At 40.6% G+C, this 24,486-nt stretch overlaps 1 protein-coding gene across 1 annotated transcript in view; it reads right to left on the bottom strand.

Moving 5' to 3' along the window:
- The window catches only part of casz1 (castor zinc finger 1), a 75,159-nt gene extending 64,184 nt beyond the window's left edge, over window positions 1-10,975 (bottom strand). Inside the window, exon 1 of the mRNA XM_056384157.1 lies at window positions 10,476-10,975. Within this exon, the coding sequence (XP_056240132.1) occupies window positions 10,476-10,524 (49 nt within the window). The 5' untranslated portion in view covers window positions 10,525-10,975. The remainder of the gene's footprint in view (window positions 1-10,475) is intronic.
- Window positions 10,976-24,486: the final 13,511 nt, after the last annotated feature.

Raw genomic sequence — 24,486 nt, forward strand, 5'->3', positions numbered from 1 at the left:
AGCTTTGCTGGGTGTGCGAGTTATGGCAGTTTTAATGTATCATCTGTATGTGTACTCATCACCCACTGCAAGAGGATTTACAATAGTACTGTGGAAAATGCATATACAACACTGTGTGTAAATGTGGGCCAGGGACTTCATTCTTTTCTGTCCCTTTCTCTATTATATCATCAAGAAGCAGAAGCTATAAAACCTATTATGTTCTATAAGTGAACAAAAAAAATGAACATTGTTTTTTTTTATATACATTCACGGAGAATAAAACGCAAAAAGCATATGAATGAACTGTAATCCCCTACAATGCCGACCAGTTGTTGTTTAGAGCATGCATTTCAGCTTGCAGTATCATGTAGCCACACTCACCAGAAAAGAGTAGAAAATTTCAAAAGGGCTCAGGCCCCCATGCAACACAATGAGACATACCATTGCTTTGCCACAAACCATCACTGCGGAAAAAACAGATAAGTTCAAGACTCTTTGAAGACTTTTTAGTTTTACAAGACGGACCTTTTCTTTTTAGGGGGTTGTTGCCATAGTAACTCATATTACCCATCAATTAACAATTAATATAAACTATGAATAATCAATGGTTTGATGATGTAAGAGACAAAGTCAGAGCAATGTGATCCAAAAGGCGGTCTAAAGTCATCTGTCAGGTAGAAAGTCATTAAAATAGGGGCTCGTTTTCCTGCGCCAAGCTTAGGTTTCACTGAGGCAGGGATACATTTCTATTCTTCAGCAAAAGGCTGTGCTCTCATATGATATCATCTCCTTTGGAACATTACTCTCAATGGCTTGTCTTTTTTTTTTTTGTCTTTTGTATTTTTCTCCAATTCAAATTGCCCTTTTTTTTCCAAATGGTTTGGGTGAAGCGGTCCTCTGTGTGAGGTAACTGCCTTTTGTTCAGTGAAAAGGACTGCATAAAGCACACTTTACTCCATCCTTTAAAAAAACAAGTCTGCTTAATTAATGTTTTACAAGTGCTGCTGTATTCTTAGTCAAAAAAAAAAAGCCTCTATCAAAGCCGGCAGGTTCAGATTACGTACGCTAATTGAAATTCTGAATTTCTAAGCCAACTTCTTTTTTTCCCTGCTCCCACTCTTTCTCCCTGCACACACAATAAAGCCTATCGTTTTGTAGTCCACAAATGACATCAAATCATCTAAGTAATATGGGCTTTTCTTTTTTTCCTGTATTCTCATGTTCTGCTAGTGGGTTCATGAGACAGCTTAATAAAGCAGTAAATGCTTGGGGAAGCCTGAGAGCCTACTGTGTGTGTGTGTGTGTGTGTGTGTGTTTGCGCACGCGCGTGTGCATGCATGCATGTATGTGTGTGTGTGTGTGTGAGTGCGTGCAGGCACGTCTGCGCCTATGTGCACACGCATGCTCTCGTGTTTTACCTCCACCAGGGACCTCAAAGCAGAAGGCAGAGCCTGGTTCCACACTCAAACAGATTTTCCCAAAGAATAAAGCAAGAATAAAGCCAATGAACAAAAGAGAATGACTAATACCCAAACCAAAGCCAAAACTAAGACACTTATCTCACAGGTTGACATTGATAGAGCCCATATTAAAGCAGTCTGAGCTGAATGAATACAGCATAATTTACAGGTTATACATACATTGGTTGCTGGAGGAAGGCAGGCTGTGTGAACAGCTGCAGGTGTTTGAGGCCGAGTCACCAAACGACACAATAGAGGAAACATAGGTTTCTACGCACTGGTGACAATGATCTGAGATGTAGTTGGAGATTGGATCAACTATGATATGAAACAAAATCTTTTCAGATCAGCTCATACTACTTTGTTTTATAGGGGAGGGTTTCAACCTTTCCTACCGTCATTGTTTATCTCGCTAGGTAGCTGTAGAAGGCAATTACATAAATTACAGAGTTTCAAAAAATGTCATCCTTGATAACCTTTGTTCTGAGTTAATCATTGCAGGGAAAGAAAACTGCTTCTCTTCTCTTCTCATTTATATTTACCCAAACTCTGTCCGTTCAACGGGGTATTATTTTATTGGCTTGTTTTGCAAGCATTATAACTTTGCATTCTTCTCCCAAGGTCAGTTGTTAGTGTGCCACGAGGACTATTTACACATGGGGCTTTTCAGGTCAGTTCCATTGTATTTACATCAAATAATTTTTGATAAGGGATGTAAAAGACCTATAAACCCAACATCATAAACGGGAGAGGTGTAGCTGAAATAAGGACAAAAGATCAACGGCTGAATTTTTTCTTATCTTAGACACGTTGATATTTTTGAGTCAACTCTCTTCACTCCCTCCCACTCAACCCCTCCAACCCCCACCACTCTCTCTCCCTCTCTCTCGCTCTCTCTCTCTCTCTCTTCACAGAGCTGAGTAGAAGCGTGGACTTGTTAGATTTAGTCCAATGGCTTCCCAGTGCGGCCAGCAAGCAAGCTCTTGTTTCATAGAGAAGTACCTCCCCTGTTATCTCCCTAGCACTATAATCACTTAACAAAGACTTGGGCATTTGCACAAATTAAAACATCAATAATGCATAAGTGCTTTTCAGTTTTGAGCTATAGTGTCCCTGTATTGGGATGAAATACCCCCTCCACCAGTGGAAGAACTCTAGCTCGCCATCTTCTGTCCCACAAACAACTAAGAGAAGCCTCGGCCCTGCTTGAGGCAGCTGCCCCCCTTTGCTTTAAAGCTGAGGGTAAAGCTGTGGTGAACATTTGGGATCTGCCTTGGTAACGGGACAAAATGGCTGGGCTGAGTGGGATGCGGAAGTTGTTTTAAAGCAAGAGGCGGTAAGTGGTGGTGGTGCATCAATGCAAACAGGCAACACCCTTGAGTGGCGCAGCGTGGCATCCTTCCATAAACAACACCACCGCCGTGTCCCCGACATTTATGATTTGTGGTCAGAATGGCAACACAGGCCTGATTCTAATCTGCAAGTCTGCATGTTTGCCCTGTCGTTACATGGCTAAATCTGCCCGACCTACTCTCTTATTTTCCCAGATGAAAACACCAGACGTTTCATATGGTTGTCAGTTGTGCTTTGACTAAAACAAGTCATATGAGAACATTACACTTGGACCAGAAAGGGAAGGGCGGGGGTATCATGGGAATGAAACTTAGTGACACTTGAAAACCAGGATGCTGCTAAGGCTACTGTTTGCTTGAGAAAAAAAAAAAAAAAAAAAAAAAAAAAAAAAAAAACCTCCTTCATATTTATTACTGCAGTTGTGAATATGAACTGTTTTGCGCTGACTCTGGAGGAGTTAAGTATTATTATTGGACTTGTAAATCCATGACCAGTACCGTTCCAACACCAATAGAGGACGAGCCATCCTATACAGATGGCCTCAAGGACAATTAGCAGTAATGATTGGTTGCCACATAAATGAGGGAAATTCTATTTGCTACTGCACTTGCTGATGATCACAGACCAAATGCCTCTGACAATAATATGGATGGCTGCTTTAAACTCTGCACAGTGGAAAAGAACATTTCTAAAGTAACTTTCTCTCTATCTTATTTAAGGAATAGAAAATAAAGAAAGGTGGAACTTTGAGGCTTATACACACACACACCACATTATCATGAAGAATAAAGAGATGAGACAAATAGCATAGTGATCTAAAATATTATCTCTTCAATCATATCCTTTTCCCCAGATATCTTCATTTTCCCCCTCCCTTCTCTGTCAGTTAGTCTGGCAAACAATCCCCTTGTTAGCAAACTGTTAAGACAGCCGCTTGGTACACAAATTGCGCTCGACCAAGCGAATTTGTTTTGCAAGGGTGACCTGTTTAATCATCTCATTTTCTTTGGCGGACATTTATTCATCTGGTTTCCACGGTTACAGAGAACATTAAGGGGCTACAGTAATAAGGCTGGAGAGTCAAACAGGTAATAAAAAAATTAACGCCATTTTCCAGCAGCCGAGGACAGTGGGTGAAATGAATCAAGGGAGAGGAGAGAGAAGCAGCGGGGGGAGCGGGAAGGCGGGGTGTGAGGGGGGGGGGCTCCAATATTGTCCAAACAATAAGCCTTAGCAGTTATTTTACTCTGTAGATCAGGTGGTGCTGTTATGGACATGACACTTTGGGCACAGAGCAGGAGAGATAAAGGTTTTAAAGTGGCCCTGCTCCTTTTTTATTGTCATTTAGCGATTACATATCAGAACAATTAAAAGTTAGCCTGAGATATCTATTAACTTTGCTCTTTTTTTATTTCTCCTGTGCTTCAGATGGAAAATTATTTGCACTCCTGGCGATGCAACGTGTCAATAACATGCAAGGGACAACATGACATTTAGATGCACTGGTGAGAAATGTTTCGTAGTCCTCCCAAGTTGAATCATGTTTTCTAATATTGTCTGTTGAACAACTGGGGAACAGCAGAAGAAAAATGAAAATAACCTCGGAGAATATAGAGTTTTATCTCTCGCACTATTAGAAAACAGTGACCCACACACCAAATGAGAGTTCAACTTCTTGCCAAATATAGAAAATTCCGGCACAATAGGGGGAACAGGTGCTGAGGGCCCATAGAAAGTGACAAAGCCGAAGAGCTGGGTTGCTGCTCGATGCCAAATAAGGCAGTGAGACACGTTGCACCAAGGCACAAAACAACCTACTGTAATGCGATTTTCTAGGTCTGATGACTGTCACCGATTCCCCCACAAAATGTCTTTGCTACGCTAAGTCAGTATTCAGGGCTGTTTTCCCACTTTAATACTAACCGAACAAGAAAAAACAGGCAACAAATTTTATGCATTACTCATTTCTCCACTCCTTCCAAAAGTATTTCTAATTGACAGCAGGGCTTTGGCACTCCTAAAATATGCACAAATGTTCTCAACCTAACCCTTAATCATTTAAATTGTCTGGTTTAACCTGTATTTGGGCATTTTACGACTTTGCCAACACCTGTCCCCCACCCTTGTAAAAAAAAAAACAAAAAAAAAACAAACCCAATTGAATTCTTTCTTTGTTTGCTGTCGTCCTACATGTATATACATTGTTCCGGAGGTGGCTCCGGAGTCACTGAGGTCGGAGAGGGAAGCACAACCTATGGCAGACAACGTGTCTCACGAGAGGGAGGGAAAGAGATGTCAGCCGACCCGGCCTCACACACACACACACACACACACACACACACACACACACACAAATGTAAGATACACACTCTAACATCAAACACACACACACATCGCTCGCGTGTCATGAGGAGCGCTCTCACATCCTCACCCCTGACTGAGGCAGGAGCCCGGAGAAACAAACTCTCGTCATACACGCAGGGTGAAATCCCCAAAAGGGGCAACAGAATGGACACAAGAGAGAGAAGAAAAAAGGCTAAGCTGTGGCTATGGGACTGCCAACTGTTCTGCTAACAGCCTCTTAACAGGTGTGGGCTCTGGAACCATGTAATCCTATCAAGTTACCAAGTAAAAAAAAAAAAAAAAAAAAAATCCAGCAAACTACAAACTCCTGTGCTCTTCCCCTCTCTCCCCCTGTTTCCCTTCTCCTCTCTATCTTTCTCCCTCTCTTTCTGTCTCTGTTGGCAGTGACAGAAATGAACAGCTGGGCTTCAGATTTATCATGTACAGACAGTAATTATTGCTGGTGCTGCCTGCTACTGACCCAAGTGAATAGAAAGTCACATGAAAAAACACACGGCAGAAGGGGGATCTGAAGTTGAGGGGTGTCTGGCTGTAGACAGTGTGGAAGATGTGTGTGTGACACAGAAGAGAGAGGAGGGCAGTGTTTAAACGTCACTACGTTCCTGTTTGCAGTCAATTACGGTACGAGGACAGGGGTATTGGCTCTGTAACTCGGCAGAGCAAACATTTCCTCGCTCACAGTGAAGGTGACAGAAAAAAAAAAGAGGTTCCATGTTTGTTTGTGTGTGTGTGTGAGTAGGTGTGTGTGTGTGTGTGTGTGTGTGTGTGTATGTTTTTTTCTTTCCTCATATCAAGAATAAAGCCAGAGACAGTCAAACAGGCACTGAATTCCTGTCAAAGAAAAGGTGACAGAGAACTGAAAGTGAGAGATGTGCTCAACACCAAAAACGGGGTTAAGTCAGAAGACAGATTTGTTTCATCACCTACTCTTCTCATCTTTTACTTTCCTTTTTTTTTTTGCCATTCATGTATGATTAACTAAAGTCACCAACAATTATTGATTAATAAAAAAAACAAGGAAAAGCCAGTGATGTCGGCCCACACAGAGTGTTTCCGTCATTATCTCAACCCAGTCTGACCCCTACCTGCTGTATTTGTTCCAGCGATAAGAGGGTCAGGAGATAAACTATCACTTTATTACCCATGTCAATCACCGTCCTTGGCATCAAATAGTTAACCCCGCATCTGCTGCTTCCCTTTATACACATGCAGTTGTACGAAAGTCGTGGTCTGTCACATTCCATATCCACTAACCTAAGTACGGGCTGGTTCACACCTTAAAGACCCCCTGCCACATTTAAAAGGATTAGTCACCACATTTTGTGCCGGCTTAATCTCTCTTTCAGCTGGCCTAATAAGTGCGCTTCGATAAGCAAAGCATGCAAATTCATTCATGGCCAGTGGAGACCATGCTTTCAGACAAACGCGCCAAAGTTTTCCACTCTGCTAATTACCTCTTCATTTTCCCCTTTTCCTCTCTTATATGGCATATCAACGACTAGAGATTATTCTTCTCCCTTACTTTGCATGAAATTATAATTTCATATGTAAGATTAGGAAATGGAGCCAGAAAAAAAAAGTTACTGGGAGCTTCTCTCTTGACTCTGCACACGAGACTACATGACACGGCATATTCAGCTGTGACTCTAAAAGCAGGATTTCTTTTCAGCTGGTTTCGCTAAAACAAGCGAGAAAGAACTATGGAGAAAAAAAAAAGACGTTTTTTTTCCCAGAAATATAATAAATGATAAAACTTTTTTTTTTTATATTACTGATAATTTATAATTCACTGCCATGCGTTTTAGGATAGTATAATTAAAAAGGATATTTTACCATTTCCATTTCCTTTATTTTTTAGCACAGCAGTTTAACAAACATGTATTATCTGTGATGATAAAACTTGGCCTGTTATATTTTAGATAATAAAGGCAATGAAGACCCAAGGTGCAACCTGTTTATCATTCTGGAATATTTCTTCACCGAGTATTAATTAGGCCATTACTCCAGATTGGTGACGGGGAGCTTTGAGGTTTTAATTAGGTGCTGGCCACTGCATGAGTGCACAGGAGTGAAGAAAGGGGGTGGTGATGCCACTTGCCTTGCTCCTGGCCCATATCAAGTAGCCCTGAACACTCTGACTACTGCGGCAAGATGCATGGCAGCCCACGTGCATCTGGAGTTTATTTGATTGTTTGATCTCTGATGTTTCCTCTTTCTGCCGGTAAAAAAAAAAAAAAAGGGCAGTTGGTGTGATTTGGGTATTAAAAGACGGGGGTTAAGGTAATTATGGTGTTGGGTGGCTTGTGTCTGATGACTGATGACTGGGCACATGCTCAATCAGGACTCAGCTGTCCCTCTCTTTCTGTCTACCCCCCCGAACACACACACACACACACACACATACACACACACACACACACACACACACACATCTCCCTCCCCTCGTCTGCTGTCTATGTTCCCCCTTCTTTCCCCCAGCCACTCTGCTAAAACCAGGCATAACACACACAGCCTCGCGTAACATCAATCAAATACTGAGAGCGGACCATAAAACTACACAAACATATACACTGCCATTTACTACTGTATTTGACACTTTTTTTTAATTGTTCTGCTCAGATGTAGGTGTAAAATAAGAAAACTACATTTACAGATAGAATGGAAATTAATTAAGGCAGGAAAATTAAAAGAAGGGATTCACTGTTGAGATACTGTTTTAAATGTAAATTTAAATGTTGAAATAAAATTTCTCTATTTTCGACATTTAAACAAAAGCTAAATAAAACATGAATAGGGCAGTTTTTCCCACCACTTACTTCAAACTGACTCAATGACAGAGATGTAAACTGTGTCAGTTTATTCAAATGAATATGTACGTAATAACAAAAATCATATATTTCGGTGTCATTTGAACAAGGTATTTAAAAAAAATAAAATCTTGAGCATATGAGTGTTTTTCCTCAGTTGACAAGGCGATACTAATCACCTCGTTGCTGAGAAGCACTCTTCCCTGACAAGGCTCCTTAGAATACAAGGATCCCCCAGGAGAAATCGGCATGAAAGAGGTTAAAGACAATGACTCGCATTTTTTTTCCTCCAAATGTCTCCCTGTTAAATTTATTTCAAAACTCTGTTAATCTGCTGTACACAACATTCCCATTAGCATAGCCCAGCCCCCTAATAAAAATTCCGGCTAGTTTAATTAAAAAATGTAAATTTACTGTCATCCAAGGAGCAGCAGAAATAGGAGTGCAACAGCATATTTTATTGCTTAAGACATCAAATTGATTCAGGTTATTGCTAAATTGTGATAAAAGGTTATTGAGGGCCTTCAGACCTGGGCTTGTTTTTCTCCCTCATTTCATTCTGGTTTTGTGGAAGGCCGTAAAAGATGGAGAGGGCCACAAAGGGTTAATGAGACAACTCAGCGAGGGAGAAGGCAATCAACATTATGACTCATAAGAGGAGAGAAAAACATTTTCCAAGCTGACGAAAAGTTTGAAATTAGGGTGTGTCACGATAACAGTTGTACTTGTTTGTTGTTATTTCAAACCATAATACAAGACACCTTAAATAACCAGACGAAATACCTGAGCCCTCACGTCTGTCTTTCGCATGGGTTTGTGAAACCCTGTGGTCATAGTGGTCTACTATACAGTCTCTCAGAGTTTTATTTAATAAGAGACATCATCGTTCCATTTGATTTATTTTTCATCAATACTGCCATATACAAGTTAAAGAGCAGAAAAGCCTATGTAGTGTCAGGACTGCTGAACGGCATTAGACAGATTAGACAGCTAGAGAAAACAAATAATTGTTAAGGGGATTCAAATAAGATAGAGAAACAGTATGTAACTGGCAAATACACGTATTACAAATAACAGCCTGGAGCAAACTCTGCTCTTCAGTGAAGTTAGAATTACATATTTTTTTCTAAAAATATGAAAAGACAATTATATAGAATAATTCTGTATTTAAATATTTTTGAGCATCCTGTCTGTAATTTTAAATAATTGTATACCATATTAAAAATAACAGACTATTTAAAAATATCCCCACAACGCTTATTAAATATTTATATACTGAACGAGTTCAAAATAAAGCATTTCAAAAATAGGGCAAACAAGATTTATCAAAGTCAGAGGAATGGCATTATGTCTCGAAAAAGTTCGAGTTTAGTTATTCAGTAGTGATATTTATGTATGGTGCAAATAATGAAATGCACAAGGACTATTAATACATACACACATGTGAAAAAGGGAAGACACCTCTCAGTGCATGCAAACACAAAACACACGCGTACATACAGAATAGTACACACGCAGAACAGAGAGAACTAAAAGTGACAATAAAATACGACTTATTTTAAAACACACACAGAAGTAAAGTGGTGAGGAGGGTGGCGCTCAGAAAGTATGAGGTGTAATCCAGTCACAACTGGACAAGTTTATCCCCCCAAAAGTACGTTCAGAATGACTGTTGTTAACCTGACAGTAACAGGTCGAATAACGTTTAAAACAATCGGCCCCACAGGTGCATTTTGATGAATGACAACAATTCTTTTTAAATATTTTAAATAAACATTGTTTTTTTGGTTAAAATTTCACCTAGCATGTACTGCATTTGATTTATCTGAATGTTTACATTTTAATGTAATATACACCTGTGTGCTGCAAGTACGTACACTAATTAGCAGTACCTGGAAAGATGTTAGTACTGCTCCTGTTCCCTTTACATGTGTGACAACATAAGCAACACAACAGTTTGTTTGCTTTGTCCCCTTGGCAACAAACCCTTAGGCCATTCACTGTACCCTAATGGCATTGCCACTACCTCTGTGGGTAAAATCAGTACCTGTATTTCTACAGTACCAAATGCTGGCTTTAAAAAAAAAAAAAAAAACATGCAATCAAATGAAGAGACTAAACAAGAATGGAAACACGGATGAAGAAAAAAAAAAAAGCCTGACAGAGAGCTATGCTGGTCTCATGTCCTAGAATAGAAATACACTCTGACAAGAGAAAATGAAACTGGCTTTGTGAACTTTCTTCACATGTGTACTGCGTGGAACACAGCGTCATGAGTCGTGTGCTAGAGAAATGGACAATCATATTTGATATTGCAGTCACCTTTGGGCACTGTCAAAGAGCTATAAATAAGGGTGTCGCAACACTTGAGTATACATAAGCACTGGCACATAGTTTAATCATGAACAACTTCCCCTCTCTGTGTATTTAGCCAGAGATAAAGGCACACCTTAAACTGTCAGCTAATAAAACATATCTGACAAAGATAGAAAAGAAGAAGAGTACTCACCATATTCAGGGAAGTCGAAGTTAAATCCTCTCAGACATGTAACTTTCATAATATAACTCAACTCTGTTAGAAAGTCATTCGAATGTTGGTTGGTGGAGGGGGGAAATAAAGCGGAAAAGTAACTAGATAAAAAAAAGGCTTCCTTCAATCATGCACTAAACTCCTTGACATGTAATCTGTCAATAGTTTGTTGCTGAGATAATGCCGGCTGCCACGAGCGGATTTGATTGGCAGCTTAGGGTCTGGCCCCTCCTTCCTGTGGTTTGACGGGGGGTAGGTGAAAGAAAATGTAGCCTTCCCCTTCCCTGCTCTCTCTCTCTCTCTCTCTCTCTCTCTGTCGCTCTCTCTCTGCCTGTCGTGCGCTGCCTCTCTCTCTCTCTCACTCTCTGCTTTGCTCCCATACACACACACACATGCTCAGACCAAGCTGTTGGTGATGTTGTCTGAATAGGCTGATAGGAAATTATGGCAGAGGAACCGGAGCAGTTTTTTTTCTCCCTCCCTCAGTGGGCTGGCCTTTTCCATCTTTGTGGTCTTCTAGCCTTTCAACTCTCTTGGGGAGGAGCCTCCACTGCCTCTATTCAAATGAGGGTAGCACAACACTTTGAAAAAAGGTTTTGGGCAGGAAAAGATTACATGTTTATCTAAATATATTACACTTTTACTGCGCAAGTATTTAAGGCTTTTAGAAGAATTATTTGAGTCAAATTGAATGTGACTGTCTGTGAAAAAACACTGACATTTTATTACTGTTTTATATAAAGCACAGCTACTGTAAGTGAAAGGATATGTTGACAGTCATGTAAGAAAGTCAACCAACTATTAAATCACCATTAAATGTCATACATTTAAGGGACATACATTTCACACCGGATCGAATATTCTTGTGCTCGATCAAGTGTTTTTTTTTGTTTTGTTTTTTTATATTTGATGAAATATTAAAGCCAGTCCAACACCTCAGTTTGAAGCAAATACGTCTTTCACTTCTCTCACAAGACAGGGATCCTCTCTATTTCAGTGCCGTGTGTTATACTTTCTTTGCCTCTCTCCCTCAGAGCACACTCTTTCTCCTTCCCTCCCTCTGATAAGCTATCAGTTTTCATTGTAATTTCGGGTGAAATGATAAACGACAGCCGTTACTAGGTGACAATGAATACTTTATAAGACAAACCCCTTATTTGCCTGGCAGTTTCTTCCGCAGTGGCATGCAAAGTGCCTCCGGACCATTTGTACATATTGTCCATATACTGTAAACACGACTCTCTGACAAGAATGTGGAATTTACAAAGTGTCACAAAATTACAAAAAAGGTCTAAACTTTGAAAGGTCACTGGATATTCCTGTTTTCCTCAACAGTTTTATTTTGAATAAATGTGGTGTGTAACTAACATTTAATGGTTATAGAAAAGAGGAAATGAACAACTTTATGGCTGTGAACCGTAATGCAATGATACATTGTCCTGGCTTCAGTTCCTGAGTGCCGTCAAAGTCCAAAGTATGTACATAAAACAGGTTTTGGTGGATTTTGAAATTATGATGACTCATCCTGGTTAATAATGGGAAAAAAACAGCTTTGTCTCCTCCTTCCTAACCCACATAAAAGAAAATGTCCTTAAAAGAGTTTCTATCAAAAAGGTTCCACCCTTGATCTAACATTGTACTGTAAACACTGTACTACTTCACTTTTTGTTAGCCATGATAAAAATCTGATTGTTTTTGCTGTGCATGACCTGACTAGGCAACCAGCCTTTCTTCCTGTTGCAAAGGTGTTGGATGAAAATCTGTTGTCCAATGTCAGGCCTGTTCATCATCACTCACATATTGTGCAAACAAACACATTTTTGTTTGGTTGATGAGTGAGACCTGGTGAGGCCTGACACCCGTGTGGCTCATTACTGCACAAACTTTAGGCGAAAACTCTTATAAATATCCGTTATTTACTGTAATGTTGTGCAAAGAGCATGAAATCAATAAAGCTGATTTATAATAGTATTATAGTGTTATATAATAGCCGCTACAAGGTATACAGACCACTAATGATCATTAACAAGATTTTAAAGTGGTGATATCTGAACAGCTTTACAGCAGCCATAGTCTTAGAAAACAGTGTATGTAGATTATTTGAATTTTATATGATTTTGATATGAAAACATCTGTCTGGGTGTAACAGAGTCAGGCGTAGCTCCGTGTAACTAAAACACATCAATAAAAAAGGACAATAAAACTACTTCAGTATCTCCAAACTTGATACTGTGGGATGTTTTAGATTGCAGGGTGAATTTTATTCATGTAACAATGTCCACAGGAGGGAGGGTTTGTCGTCCATGCATTACAGCCCTCTGGCCCTCGAGCTGCCATCTTTGGGGGCGAAACCATTACTTTTCAAAAGGAGCTGTGGGGCTTTTCGTTTGATGTGGTCTGAGGGTATTGTATGGTGCATGCGGGAGAATGTTGAGGGCAAGGTGGAGTGTGTATGCGTGTGAGTGTGAGTGCACGCTGCTGTGCGTGTGACATGGCAGGGGTACATCAGTCAAAGGGCCGCCGGGCCAGACGTTTGGCTGCCCCTGACAGTGCACTCCAGGAGGGGCTGGTCTGGTGCAGGGCCCACTCCGAGTCCTCCATTCCCCAGGACAAAAGCTCGGGCCCAGTTGAAAGATGTGAATTCAGTGGCTTTTGTGCCCAAAGCCCAGAGACATGCCGAGTGAGAAATCTGACCTTTGCCGAGAGTCAGATTGTGTTTTTGAACCCCTCTTGCTGTCTCTGGCAGTTCGGGGCAAAGAGTGACTGAGCGAATGGGAGGAGATGGAGTGTGTGATAGTTGGCGTGGGGTGGAGGTCTGTCCTAACTGGTGGAGTGTACAGGTGGGGGTGGAGGGGGGGGGGGGTTACACAGGAGGAGCGGCATGAAGCAGTTCTACTGCATCTAACTTTAAACACAACAAATTAAAATAGTTTGTGTTTTCCAGCAGACAGTGGATCAAGTTTATTCTTGATATTCACTGTCATGTTGTTAAATTGGCAGGAAATTGAACGTGTAAACGCTTAATTCTGAAGCAGGGGCTTTTAAAGTGGGATTCAACAAGAGTTCACCCCAGTGTTATTCGAGGTTGTCTGTGATGTGGGATATTATTCCCTCTCACGTCTGTTTATATTGCATTATATATTTATTTTTAAGCAGAGAAGGAGCTGAATATTAAACTTACACACAAATATAGCCAGAACAATGATGATGGCAGTACACCACCTCTTGATGATCATCATTTGCATTACTCATGACAATGATTCCTCAGGATCTCATTTGATTTTCATAATTGTTGTATAGCTGTATATATAGCCACATACATGCACTATGGAAATCACATGAAAAAATCTCATTATACAGTGTGTACACAATTGAAAGCAATTAACACAGAGTTTGTATGAGGTATAAGGTATATTTGTATGTCAGCGTGCTGCAATGTCTTACTTTTATTTGTGCACTGTTTATGATATTACATGAATTATGATATAGCATGTTGCTTGGCGGCAGTGTGCTGAGAGCAGAGATTTTGTAGATAGAATAGGCCTATGTTTTTGAGTCATACATTTTTCTTGACACTGCTTTCATCCCCCGGCCGTAATCATCATATCTCCCCCATTGCTCTCCCGGATGCAGACATCCATAATGCAATCTTCCTAATTTTGATCCCTCGCAATCTGGTTTTTAAAAGGGAGGGGAAAAAAAGGGACATATTTCTGAAGGCTCGCTCCGTAATCATTTTAGACAGATAGCCTTTCCCATCGCAGATGAGCAAATATTTGTAAACCAGCTATCTAATGGAAAATTATAGTGAAATTAGAGTGAAATTCATGACAGTGAAATCCGATTATCTGTAATTCTATTATGCCATCTTAGCCCACACAGCATATTTTTGTAGAGTTTTTTCCATAAATACCTATGCCAGGGGTCCTGCTAATCAAATAAAATTGAAATTCATCTTCCCATTAAATTCAATTAGCTGCAATTTCTAAAGCCTAACAAAGATTTTAATTACTAAATTATGAAATTCTCCCTAGCCAAATTGGGGAGAGAAAAAGTGCATCCCCTGCATCTGAAAAACAAACCCATGAAAGGAAATTGTTGATCAAAAAAGATATCCAGGGGAAAATAACATTAGGGAGAGCACTGGGGCCCTTATTCAGCGAGTCTGGGTGGGGAGTGACGTGTGCCAAGCGCTAGGCTCCTGGGCCGGAGGAAATGAACTTAGCCGAGGTTCTCTCTGTCTCTAAATGTCTGCCCTCAGAGTTATTATGCTGTAATTGACTAATTGACACCTTAATTTCATTTATGGGGCTCCTGTGTTCATAAAGCAACCTCTGGGTGGGGCAGTGGTCTTGAGCGGAAGCAAGGAAGTCAACATCCAGGACACCAGGTAGGGCCTTAGGCCTTCAGCTCTGTCCACAGCAGATGACGATTATGCATTTGATAATGAAATGGTCAGGAAGAACATACTGACTTAGCAGAGGCTTAAGGAGCATCTTACTCGTATGCTTAAATCCCTCTGATGCATGCTGATGGGTAATAATCATGCATGTCCAGTCTTACAATCTGTCACCGCAGACACAAGTGACCTCCGTCAGGGTCAGAGGAGTTTATTTTTAGGAAGTGGGGTTTACAAACTGTCAAAACGGCCATTCAAACAATGTTTTTGGCTGCTTAAACTTCACAGGTGACTGTGGGTGCATATCGTATTGTTGTGTTACGGCTCTGTGTCAGCAGAGGTGTGGGTGCATTTGAAGGCAGGAATTACAGCTGGTAACGTTTAGTTGAGAACACACTGCTAATAGGACAGCTCCGAGGTCTGAGGTCAGCCACCAGGTCCATTTCCCAGCCACCCCCCGCTCCTCACCAGTGGGCCGCTAAAATAACAGCTCAGCACCCTCTGCAGACTACAAAGCTCCATCTGAAAAGGCACCTGCTGCTGTTGTTCACTTTAGCCCCTTTGGCAGCTCACTCTGTCAGTTTAAAGGACACGTAGTAGAGAAAGACTGACTGGGAAATGATGAATTATTTAAGTATGATGTCTAATTGTTTCAAGGCAGACATCTTGTTTCTGCAAGGTAAAGGCTTGGGGGTGGGTGTGGGCGTACATGTGGGGGGGGTGGGGGGGGAACTCTTTGTGAAGAGGTCTGTCTACTGTGTAATGCCGACAGTCTCGCACTTGAAGTGGCTGGGTAAATATGACCAAACTGAAACTTTAATCTGCTTTTTCCACACCCAAGCTGGCTGGGTATTAAAGATAATCTTTTTTGTGTGTCATATGGTGGGAGATATAGATGGAGCTAATTTTTTAGAGACAAATCTGATATTTGTCAACTGGTTGAAAAAAACCTGGGGATTTTCTCCTAATCCTCCCTTGGATGTGAAGGCGCGTTAACAGCAAAATGCAGATGGTGTTCTGTGCACGGAGAGTACCCAGCACTCAGCGCACTGCATACGGAAAGGCGCACGCTAGCCTCGCTAGGGCTCAACACAACCTGCAGATAGCGAACTCCCCCACACACACCCCCCCCCCCCCACACATTCAATTAACAAGCCACTTGTGAAAGCAGAGGCATATTAGTTTATTCCAAAGCGCAAACTTTGCAAAATACATTTCTTGGTTGTTTCTCTTTACTTTTTGTTTCCTTGCTGACATAACATCCTTACTTCTAGGCTGTGTTCATCAAATATTCAGTTCCAACTCAATTCCAATAAGGAAAAGAAAACAAATTATAAATAAAATGGAGGCATAAATCTTTCAGGATCCTAATTCTAACTTTCCCTTGGAGTGTTTCTGTCTTTATTTTGTCACATTAAGCAGTTTTTCTTTCCGTTCCCACTGCTAGGCGTGGCTGATTTTACACTGGTGGAAGGAGCCCTTTATTCTTCTGCTCTCTTGTTTTGGAACACTGTGCATTTTGTGGTGTCACTTCTTTTATGCACAATTATCACTTGTGTAACTTCTGGTTTTGTTTTTATGAGAGATAGAACAATAAAACCTATGTGATGTTCTTTTTTTGGTGGCACTGAGACTGTTGTGAGCCTGCACTCCGTGCTGTCAAGCAGATAGCTACAGTATGACTAGAACCAATCGCCACAGCGATGCAAAGCCGTCCCATCTGCCTTATCTTATCCAGAGTTTTGGGAAGATATTTGCTCTGGTCATTTTAACACCAGAACGCAACATGGCAGAGCACTTTGAACGCATTCCTAGACTGCTTTGTGGCTCTGCATTACATTTGACATTGTATTGATAGTCATTCTGTGGCCTTTCACAGACATCAGGTGAAACATGTTTTGTACCACGTCCTACAAAAAGAATAAACAACAACAACAACAAAAAGCACCTCAGAGGAACATATGGTGTATGCATTGAAATACAGCAGACCTCATTATAGTGTAGATGGGTTTAAGGGTGTGTGCTTCTAAACCAATTATTGAATATATAGCTATGAGTACTAAGGTTGACAGTATGGGACAAAGCAGATTAATGTCAAGAGGACAGGGAAGACGCTGACAGCATAAAACCTGCAATAGGTGCAGAGGGACAAACCATTATGACCTGCAAACTCCAGATAAACTCAACTTGTTTGCCTCCACTTACACCCTCCCAGCATCTCTCACAGTCACGTTCATGTTAAGAACAGCGGGTGTTTCTCTCATTGCTATCAATTCCATAACAAGGGGCTACTTTAAAGCAGAAAAACATCAAACTAGAATGATATGTCTAGTTAACAAAATGAAACAATACCTTTTGTGGGTCTTGTGTCTTTATTTATCATGGCAGTCGATTTTAAGTTTGTACAACAGAATTTATGAATTTAAAATTAAAAATACCAAAGATGGACTACTCTCAGATTTTATCAAGCTGTAGTTTGTCCTTTTCTACATTAACAGCAGTAAGGAGGACATAAAAATGCAACAGGCGAGGAAGCTGTATCACTCTGCAGTGTGTGTGTGTGTTTGTTCTGCTCAAGATAAAGCTGACTTCTATTGATTGGTCCTGCTATAGAGAAAAGTTGACATTATATGCACTATGAAATTCAGCATTTTTTTAACCTTCAGCAGTGCTTGTCATTCGCTTGTTAAATAAATATATAAATATACACCAGGAGGAAGAGAAGGAAGGGAAAAAAAAAATCGCTAAAGCTCTTTTGCTGTAATTGGCTGAATAGCAAGGGCAGCAGAAAATTTACAGGCAGACAACAGTGTGAAGGGGACTCGGTCACAGTGCAAAACTAAGCCCTCAGCACCAGCAAGGGAGTAAGCAAGCCAGAGCAGGCAAGCAAGCGTCTAGGTGCCTGTCTGGCATATCTTAACTAGCATGAGGCACTTGCCTCTCCCTAGCTTTGGCGGTAAGCTGCAGATCACAGTCCATTTTCTGGACAAGTTAAGTAAATAACCCAAGCAAGCATGCAGAAGACAGTGACAGGGAAAGAGAAATCCCCCAAAGTCACAGTGGTGACACTCTACTAAATCCAATCAAACTGAGGAGGTAGAGGGAGAGGGAAGACAGGAGGAAGATATCCTCTTTGCTGCCTGTGTGTGTGTCCAACAGCATTGATGCAATAACACCTCATTCAGTGTTTAGCCCTTCTCAAAGGACAGGCAGGGATAACACTTTAAACCCTGTGGCTTTATCTCCTGCAGATTTTCCATAAAATGCCAAGCCAGGGAGCCGGGGCCATGTGACTACCATGTAGGTCAGGGCAGATGGGGGGTAGAGAGTGTGGGAGGTGAAGGGAGAGAGAGAGAGAGAGCAGGAGAGAGAGAGTGGGTGGGGGGGTGGGTGGGTTGCTGGGGGGTTGCTGGGGTTTTTCTAATGGAACTGTTGAAAATAGCAAGCAGTAACCAGATTAGATCAATTAAGATTCTGTGTGTAGCTGTTGTTGAATAGAGAAAGAGTGAGAATTGAAGCATAAAGGCAGAGAGACAGCCACCAAAAAACACAACGCAGAAGAAGAACTGGCCACTTTCTGTTAGATGTGAAGTTTGCAGGTTCTGGAAATTGTTGGCGGATTTTACACATACCATGCATTGCATCCATTGTGTTTAGTACTTCGCCTCAGACACTCGCAGCATGTTAACAGACGTGCAAAACATGGAGAGAGCAACATCAGCACATGGGATTCCCAATGTCAGTTACGTAAAATAAAACTACTAAAAAGCTGCATCCTCTCTCCATCAAAGATGTAACCGAGACCCTGAGTAAAATGTCTTCACCTACAGTTCGGTTATGGCTACGTGCACTGTGAATTCAACTAACTACGCAGATGTAAGTCTAACCATTAGATTCTTACTGTGGGCACACATTTTGTGCCGGAGCAGCTGAGCAGCTTGAAGCTGTTTTGTGGTCAGTCATATTTTTAAGATTGAAAACTCTTAATTAAATCAGAATATATAGCAACTTCCTCCTCCTTACGGTAGTCAATAATTAGACATCTTGGTGCGGCCGCTGAGCTGAAATATATTTCTGAAGATTTACAGTTTGTCGGATCTAATGGTAAAGTCGTACTCTGTGCAATTCGCCAGTGATAATAGAAATTATTGGGAGATCACTGAACATAACTAGATCTCTTATGTAACCTTTGCATACCTGACACCTGATTTACAATATTACATACATTATCTTTGTGAACCCTTTGCCTTTGAGTGGACAGCAGCTCTCATGCTTATCAAAGCAGGTAAATCCTGACCTTATAGCTACAGTCCAGAAATTCAATGCACTCCACATCTTGCCTCCAGATCTTGGTTTCTATGAAAGCATTTTCTGGTGAACTGGTTGATCATTATCCATGACATTTTCAGAAAACCGAGATATGTCAATATTCTGAAGCTCAATGGGCTTGTATAATTGAACTAAGGGCCCTTGGTTTCCATATGCTGAGGGCACAGATGTTCCCAGTGGAATACCAGTGACGCCTGATGGAATACAAAAGATGGACAGGATTAGGCTTTGTGCTGTTGACTGACCTTGACCTATTTTTTGACCTACACCCTCACTCAATCACATCATTCTATATTGATCAATAAAACTCAGGTGAATGTGATAAAAGATGTGCCCAAATAGCGACTGTTACCCTCTGAATATCTACATTTTCGTATTAGTCCTGTGCACCACTGGCTAGCTTTGTATAACCAGGCCTCAATCAAACTCAAAGGCACTATCCCTGTGAAAATAGTATTGATCAAAACTAGCATCTATCCATGCATAAGAGCTTGTTTCAATTGATTTTTCCTCTTTGAGCTGAAAAATATAATAGAGTTGATATGAATTACAGGGTGTTTTGCTTCAATTCATCAACAGAACCCAGATAACACTTGCCGTCGCCAGGGAAACATGATAACAGTTTTTGTCTGTTTTTCAACAATCAATTACTTTAATGCATTTTGTTAGTGTTTACAGAGAAACACACAGAAACAGTCTGTAGAAGTCACCTACTGTAAATATGCGGTTTACAGCAGAGACATGCAACATATGGGTTCTGAGTGGGCTGTAGAGGATCATCATTTAATTCCTCTGCAAATAAACCACATCTTATGCTAAATAAATATAATGCTATAATAAGCTACGTGAAAATATATCAATTCTTCAGCAAAAGTTGCTGCCCACTTGTATCCTTCCAAACTATCCCAGTTGTCACGTTATACTCAAAGATTTGCTGTCTCTAATTCCCAAGCTCAAGGATGATCAGTGTTATTCTAGTGACATCTCTCCTAAAGCCTTCTGACATTAAGCCTTTATAAGATAGTTATGGGTATTACTCTGGTCTTGCAACATAAACTACTTTTTATTCCTTTACCATCATGTTTAAATAAAACAGCTACAGCAACAGATTAAACTCAGTAGGCCAATAGGCTACCTCTTGAGTTGTTAACAGGCTATTATAGCAGTGTTCTCCTTGAAGTGTCTTCTGTAGGTTTTAATATTACTGATGTAGCTGAGGTGCAGTGTTACCGAGAAATATATAATGCCTAACAGTGAATTTATTTCACTGTCCCTGCCCAAATCTCCATTCATATCATTTTGGGCCAGTAAAACATAATAATAACCCCCCCCCCCCCAAACCACACCAGCTAATGGTAAAGCGGGTAAAGAGATTAAAGTATGTGCCGTGGTAAATCGAGGGCTTACCTTGCCTGTAAAGCTTGTCTATCTTGACCCCTCAACTTAAAATTATCTGCAGTTAAGAAATAAGTTGTGTTTGACTGTAATGCATTCTCATTTGACACTTTACTCTCACAAACCTTCTGAATAAGTGATCATTATGCACTGCAACTCAAATATCCCCTCACTGTTCATGCTGTTTGCACCAAAACTTAATTGCAATCACAAAATTATTTTGTAAAAAACATGACAATATATTCACTATCTCACAGTAAGTAAATAATAAAATAATAAAGAGTAACAATAAAGAGATTGCTACAAGGAGTCATACTAATCAGTGAATTGTAAAACAAGACACTACATGAGCAACATGTAGACAAACAATCAAACTGCTGCAGACTTAGGAAATAAAACTACAGGAGTGTGGAAAAAAACATAGAAAGAAGCTATAAATCTAGATGTTATTACTTTGGTATTACTTTCAATTTGGTTGACATAGAGCAGAAGAACAGGGTGCAGTGATTAAGTTGGAAAAATCAGAACATTGTATTCTATCAGCAGGAAATACTAACTATATACCATGGCTATAAATACGTGATTCTAACTGGCTGGTCAGTATGTATTATTTTTAGCCACCCTAGCAGCATGGTCTGGCCACCTTCATCCAGACTGAAATATCTCAAAACTGTGGGATGGATTAACATTACATTTTATAGAGACATTCATGCTTCCCAGATGGTGAAATCTTCTGACTTTGATGATCACTTGATTTTCCTCTGGTGGTTTAAAATTATTGTTGAATTTGTGTTTTTTTTTGTGGGATGTCACAACAACTATTAGACTGATTGCCATGAAATTTCGTACAGACATTCATAGTCCCGAGAGGATACATCCTAATGACTTTGCCTGAATTTCTATCCAGCACCGTCACCAGGTCAAAGTTGTCACTTAACCAGTGAAATCTATCAACATCTTCTTGATGCACTGGCACAAAATTTGGTTGTGACGTTCATTGTTCCCAGAGGATGAATCGTAACGACTCTGGTGGTCCCCTAACCTTTCCTCTAGCGCCATCATGAGCTTGCCTTGCGGTTTTGAGTGAAAAGTCTCAACAAATATTAGATGCATTGCCATAAATTTGGTACTGAAATTTAGTTCACAGGATGACCTGTAATAACTTTTTTCTAAAACAACATTGCAGTGCGTAGTGTGGGGTCAGAGTTCAATGAAGCCAACAGGATAACATCATCAGCAAAAAGCAGATATGCAACCCTGCCACCCAAACACAACACCGCTAATCCTCATGAAGAAAACGTTCTTGGAGAAGAATAAGAATACAGGATCCTACCATGGTTCTACAAGAGCTGGATGGCATGTAGGATGGTGTGGCACCGTATTCCCAAAGTTTCATTATTTTAAAAATGACCACCACAGCATGTCAGGGCGAATCTAATCCACCCCTGTTGCCTTTTCACTGCTGAGAAATTTTGCCTACCCAAGTGGCCACTAACAGAGAGATAGACAAGACTTCCCCCAAGACTCTGCATCCTACCGGAGGGTGTCGGTTACGATCAGGAGTTCCTCAAAGCGTTCTTTCCAACTCACAACGATACGCATTTCTGCTGAGAACACCCTGAGCAAGGCCCTGCCTCTTTGAAGATAAGTGGAAGTTGATCTCCGCCCTCTTCCAATACCTCAGTATTTTGCTTCCACAACCACAGAGGCTGCAGTCCCCCAGGCTGACGATACCATCCTGCTGAATCATAGGGACAAACGACATTGAAAAACCCGTTACCAGTTACTTAGAAGTGACCTCGTATAGGGAAGAGTTTCTAGGGAAACTCCAACACACATCTTCTGACTATCACAAAACCTGCCTGGTAGCTCTAACTGAGCTCTCATTCAGCTCTTACTGCTCCATGACGGAACATAGCCCAGCCAGAATCCAGGACTTTGGGTCCAGTGACAGTGCTACGCATGAAATTGAGGCCAACTATAACTAGGTAGTAGTGCTACTTCCAGGGTGGTGACGAACCATATCCAAACACCCTGGTGGGTCTACATGGGCTGTAGGGAAGCACAGGTGGTTACATTATAATGTGTGTGTGATAACTTATTGTGGGCCTAAATTATATAATTTCCCCGAGATATTTGGGTGCATCGTATGGCATTGTTTCAGATATTTTCCAATCAACTGTAGTATAATGTAATGTTGTAATGTTTAAAAGTTGCAAGGCTGTGGCAAATAACTGTAAATTATTATTACAGTTATTATATTATTGAGGCTGGTACTTATATCAAGAAAAACATGCATGTGTGTATGTGCTTGTATCACAGTCTTTTATTGGTCAGTCATTTTCAAGACAAGACCATCACAGCAACTTTCACATCGTTTCCCAACATAGCACACATTGAAAGCAGCAGTTCTGGCTTGTTAAATAGATGGAAAAAAACTTCAGTTATTGACAAAGTTTCTTAAAGCTCAACAGTCTCATGCTATCCAGGTCTTTGGACTGAAAATAATATGATGCTCCATCTTTCAAAGATGTACTTTTCCTAAAGCATTGTTGATTGCCCTGTGTCCATTACTTGGAAGGATTATGATAATATTCCACATTGTGCTCGGCGTGATGCACAGGAAATTCAATACTCAAAAGGTTAATGCAATCAATTAGGATGACAAAGGAGTAAAGTAAAACCCTCCTGCTCGTGGAAAAAAGAGACAGGAGAGGAGAGGGGGAGAAAAGGTATTGAAAGCTTGAATGGATCCACAGAGAGAAAAGAGGCACTTGAAACGACAGAAAAATGGCATTTATTCAACGTGTATCATCCAAGGCCAACTAAATGAAACCTACACAAAGTGCATGCACAAAGAGAGAAAAAATAGCTCTTAGATAGTGAATTGCATCATTCGGCACTCAACCAGTTGTAATTGGACAATACAGTAGCAATATTTTTGTTTGAAGGTAATAAGATACCTAAGCCAAGGAAAACGTTCCCAGCACTAGAGGCTTGAACATCGATTCATAATGCTCATAATGTTCTATGGACTTTTCCCCTGTTCTGAGTCAAGTTTTGTCTCAGCACTCTATTCCCATGTGCATTGTTGCACAGTCAGAATATTAACAGCATGACAATTGTGTATGGGAGAGATATCTTTTGTTATTTAGATAGATGTTACAATGCTATACAACACAAAGGAGTCTCATCATTGCAGATAAATGGATAAAGTTGGATGGCGGTATTGAGCTCTACAACCATTGTAATAATCCATATTACCTTTTCAGGCTCAGTCTGTCAAAATGGTGATGTATTAATCACATTTCAGCAATCCTCCGTGGCTAATGATAATGTTATGAGAGTCTGGGTGGTAATATTTCGCTAACGTCTGCAACGCCTATTTTCTGCTGATAAGTTGTGCAAGGAGAAAAGCCTAAAACCTTGTAATCCACTTAGGTAAGGCAGTAGACTTACCTACTTCTGCAAACACACAACCTTATAAATCTACTGCACCTTCACATTCTTAAAGACTGCCGAGCTTGAAAAAATACAACAGCTCCTTAATCCCACTTTGTACCAAACGAAGACATGTTTCACATTTCAAACCATTGCACAAGTCAAAGAACCTCGCATGCACAAGCCTTAAGCAATGCTCGACATGTGTCCTAAAGTCTCATTCACACTTGCAGCAGCAAAATGCCTCAAAATACAGGACCTCAGTACAGCCTCCAAACTAATATAATTTATAACACATCTTCAGCAAGTAAGCTATTTGACATTTTGTTCTTGAGTGGAGAGTAAATTAGGGAAAGAAAAAAAAAGCAGCAAAGAAAGGATTAGACTTAAAACATTGATTTTCTGCCAAGCTCTCTGAACTACAGC

The sequence above is a fragment of the Seriola aureovittata genome, chromosome 9 (assembly GCF_021018895.1).
Source record: "Seriola aureovittata isolate HTS-2021-v1 ecotype China chromosome 9, ASM2101889v1, whole genome shotgun sequence".
In the NCBI taxonomy this organism is placed as follows: domain Eukaryota; kingdom Metazoa; phylum Chordata; class Actinopteri; order Carangiformes; family Carangidae; genus Seriola; species Seriola aureovittata.